Source organism: Micromys minutus, assembly GCF_963924665.1.
Source record: "Micromys minutus genome assembly, chromosome: 4".
NCBI lineage: Eukaryota > Metazoa > Chordata > Mammalia > Rodentia > Muridae > Micromys > Micromys minutus.
Window position 1 is genome coordinate 23,838,162 of NC_137973.1, and position 3,843 is coordinate 23,842,004.

A 3,843-nucleotide genomic window follows, 5' to 3' on the forward strand; every position below is an offset into this window, starting at 1 on the left:
AGAAAAAGAAAAAAAATCATGCAAGAAAACCAAAAGAAGAAAAGCACACAAACATAATCCTACCTCTAACAACAAAAATAACAGGAAACAACAATTACTCTTCCTTAATATTTCACAACATCAATAGACTCAATTCCCGGATAAAAAGACAAAGACTATCAGACTGGATATGTAAACAGGATCCAGGATTTTGCTACATACAGGAAACTCATTCAGAGACAAAGACAGACACTACCTCAGAGTAAAAGGCTGGGAAAAAAAAACCAGTCAAGCAAATTGTCCCAGGAAACAAGCTGGAGTAGTTATTCTAATACCGAATAAAATATATTTCCAACCAAAAGTTATCAGAAAAGATAAGGAAGGACACTTTTTACTCATCATGGGAACAATATATCAAGATGAACTCTCAATCTTGAGCATCTATGCTCCAAATACCAGGGCACCCACATTCATAAAAGAAATTCTACTACAAAGCATATATTGCACTGCACACAATAATTATAGGAGACTTCAACACCCCACTCTCGTCAATGGACAGATCATGGAAGCAGAAACTGAACAGAGACACAGCGAAACTAGCGGAGGTTATGAACCAATTGGAATTAACAGACATCTACAGAACATTTCATCTTAAAATAAAAGAATATACCTTCTTTCCAGCACCTCAAGGTACCTTCTCCAAAACTGACCATATAGTCGGTCACAAAACAGGCCTCACCAGATATGAGAAGATCGAAATAGAATGAAACGCCCGGCTGGGAGCCGTGGTCGCGGAGGTCTCTGGTCATTATCACTTCCACCTGTCCACAAGAATCTTTGCAAACCTCTTCAAGGGCCTTTTTAGGCAAAAAAAAGAGAAACGTGCATTCTAATGGTGGGCTTGGATGCTGCAGGGAAGACAATTCTATGCAAACGGAAGCTGGGCGAACTTGTGACCACCATTCCCACCATTGGTTTCAACGTGGAGGCTGTTGAATACAAGCTTCACCTGTGGGATGTGGGCGGCCAGGAGAAGATCTGTCCACTGTGGCGTCACTACTTCCAGAACACCCAAGGCTCGATCTTTGTAGTGGACAGCAATGACAGAGAACTCATGAGGATGCTAGCTGAGTTCCGAGATGCCGTTCTCTTGGTGTTTGCCAACAAGCAGGACCTCCCCAGTGCCATGAATGTGGCCGAAATCACAGACAAGCTGGGGCTGCACTCTCTATGCTACAGGAACTGGTACATTCAGGCCACCTGTGCCACCAGCGGGGACCGGCTCTATGAAGGACGAGACTAGCTGTCCAATCAGCTCCGGAGCCAGAAGTGAACCAGACCCCTCTTTCCCCCTCACTTCCTCTTCTCTGCCCTCAGCTTTCCTCTCTTGTCACAAACGTGCAGCTCTGTGGTCCTGAGTACCGGAAGCTGTCTCCACGGGTTGGTCACAGTGTGCATCACACCGTGATATACATGTGCAGACACAGCCTGCAGCCAGGTTTTATTTCATGTAAATAGTTTCTGTTTCCACTGAGTCAGTTTCTGGTACTCCTGTGCAGTATTACTTAGATATTTTATTGTAAAAAAGAGAATCAACTCACTGTCAGTACTCAGAAGGGATTTGGGTGTAGGGGCACCTGGCCTCCGGGAGCCATTGGGAGTAGACTGGTGTCGGTATCCACTTGGTAGTTGGATTTTAACCCAAACTCAGTGCATTTTTTTTTTAAAAAAAAATATGGGACAGGAATACATGAACACACAGAACGGAGACTATGCCTAGTGTAGGTTTTGCAGTTAATGGCCTGAATGCTAGTTGTCAGATCACCTGTTTCACTGTGGGAACAGGAGAGAAGGTGACGAACAAACCACCATCCGCTGCATGGTCACAGTAGAGCCCCTGTGACTCGCCTGTCCTTGGGTCACCTGCATTCCATAGCACTGGGCTTGTACCTGTGCTCACACGGTTACCTAGGGGTGGGCTGGGAGCCATTGTGGGGTGCAGGGCCTGGCTTGTACTTGATGTGGCCGGGCCCAATGGCAGCCTGCATATCCAGCTTACTCTTGGGCCCACTTGGACGTGCTGGCAGGAGGCCTGGGTCTCACCAGCAGGAGTGTGTGCAAGGTGGGAGGGTCGGTCCATTACAGACCCACGTCCTGGAGCACCCCCATCTCCATGTGTGAAGTAGCTTCCTCCCTCAGCCTGCAAGGGTCTGATTTGCCATTGAAAGATGACCTTTACTTTTTTCTTTTGTATTTTGAAGAAGCTGGAACTGTTAAATTTATCTTGGGAAATCTCAGAATTAGTTTATTTGGTGTGGTGGAACCTCTTACTGCTTTCAATACACAATTAGTAATCAACTGTTGTGTATACTTGTTTTCAGTTTTCATTTCAACGAGCACTGTAATTATAGCTATTAGATAAAGTCTCTTAACTATTAAAAAAGAGAGAAAAAAAATTGAAATACTCTCATGCATCCTATCAGATCACCACGGACTAAGGCTGGACTAAGGTTTAATAACAACAAAAACAAACAAACAAACAAAAAAGCCCACATACACATGGAAGCTGAACAATGTTCTGCTCAATAATAACATGGTCAGGAAGAAAAAAAATAAATTAAGGATTTTTAAGAATTTAATGAAAATGAATGCACAACATACCCAAACTTATGGGATGCAATGAAAGCAGTACTAAGAGGAAAATTCATAGCTCTGAGTGCCTCCAAAAAGAAACTGGAGAGAGCATACACTAGCAGCTCTGGAAAATCTGGAGGAAATAGACAAATTTCTAGACAGATACCAGACAATAAAAGTTAAATCAGGATCAGATAAACCATCTAAACAGTCCCATAACACCTAAAGAAAGAGAAGCAGTCATCAAAAGCTCCCCCCAAAAGCCCAGGAACAGATGGGTTTAGTGAAGAATTCTATCAGACTTTCATAGAAGACCTAATACCAATACTCTCCAAACTATTCTACAAAATAGAAATAGAATGACACTCTCCAACTTGTTCTTCAAAGCCACAATTACACTCATACCTAATCCACACAAAGACATTACAAAGAAAGAAAACTTCAGACCACGTTCTTTCATGAACATTGATTCAAAAATACTCAATAAAATTTTTGCAAACCAAATCAAGAACACATCAAAATGATCATTCACCGTGATCAAGTAGGCTTAATCTCTGGAATGCAGTAATGGTTCAATATATGAAAATCCATCAATGTAATCCACCATATAAACAATCTCAAAGGAAAAATAAACACATGATCATCTCACTAGATGCTGAGAAAGCATTCGACAAAATTCGACACCCATTCTTGGATAAAAGTCTTGGAAAGATCAGGAATCCAAGGCCTGTAACTAAACATAGTAAAAGAACAGCAAACCAGTAGCCAACATCAAACTAAATGGAGAGAAACTTCAAGCAATCCCATTAAAATCAGGGACTAGACAAGGTTGCCCACTCTCCCCCTGCCTATTCAATATAGTACTGGAAGTTCTAGCCGGAACAATTAGAAAACAAAAAGAAGTCAAAGGGATACACAATGGAACAAAGAAGTCAAATATTACTATTTGCAGATGATATGATAGTATACTTAAGTGACCCCCAAAATTTTCATTAGAGAACTTTTACAGCTGATAAACAACTTCAGCAAAGTGGCTGGATATGAAATTAACTCAAACAAATAAGTAGCCTTCCTATACTCAAAGGATAAACAGGCTGAGAAAGAAATTAGAGAATCGGCACCCTTCACAATAGTCACAGAGACTATAAAATACATTGGGGCGACCCTAACAAAGCAAGCAAAAAATCTGTATGACAAAAACTTCAAAACTGTGAAGAAAAAAATTGAAGA

General features: G+C 41.5%; 1 protein-coding gene across 1 annotated transcript; it reads left to right on the forward strand.

The window, feature by feature from the left end:
• Nucleotides 1–871: 871 nt before the first annotated feature.
• On the forward strand, nucleotides 872–1,282 carry LOC308419737 (ADP-ribosylation factor 3-like; the record flags this gene model as incomplete). The annotated part of the gene is made up of 1 exon (XM_080915525.1): nucleotides 872–1,282. One exon carries the CDS (start codon nucleotides 872–874, stop codon nucleotides 1,280–1,282), a length of 411 nt encoding a protein of 136 aa, XP_080771651.1.
• Between the last annotated feature and the right edge of the window lie 2,561 nt (nucleotides 1,283–3,843).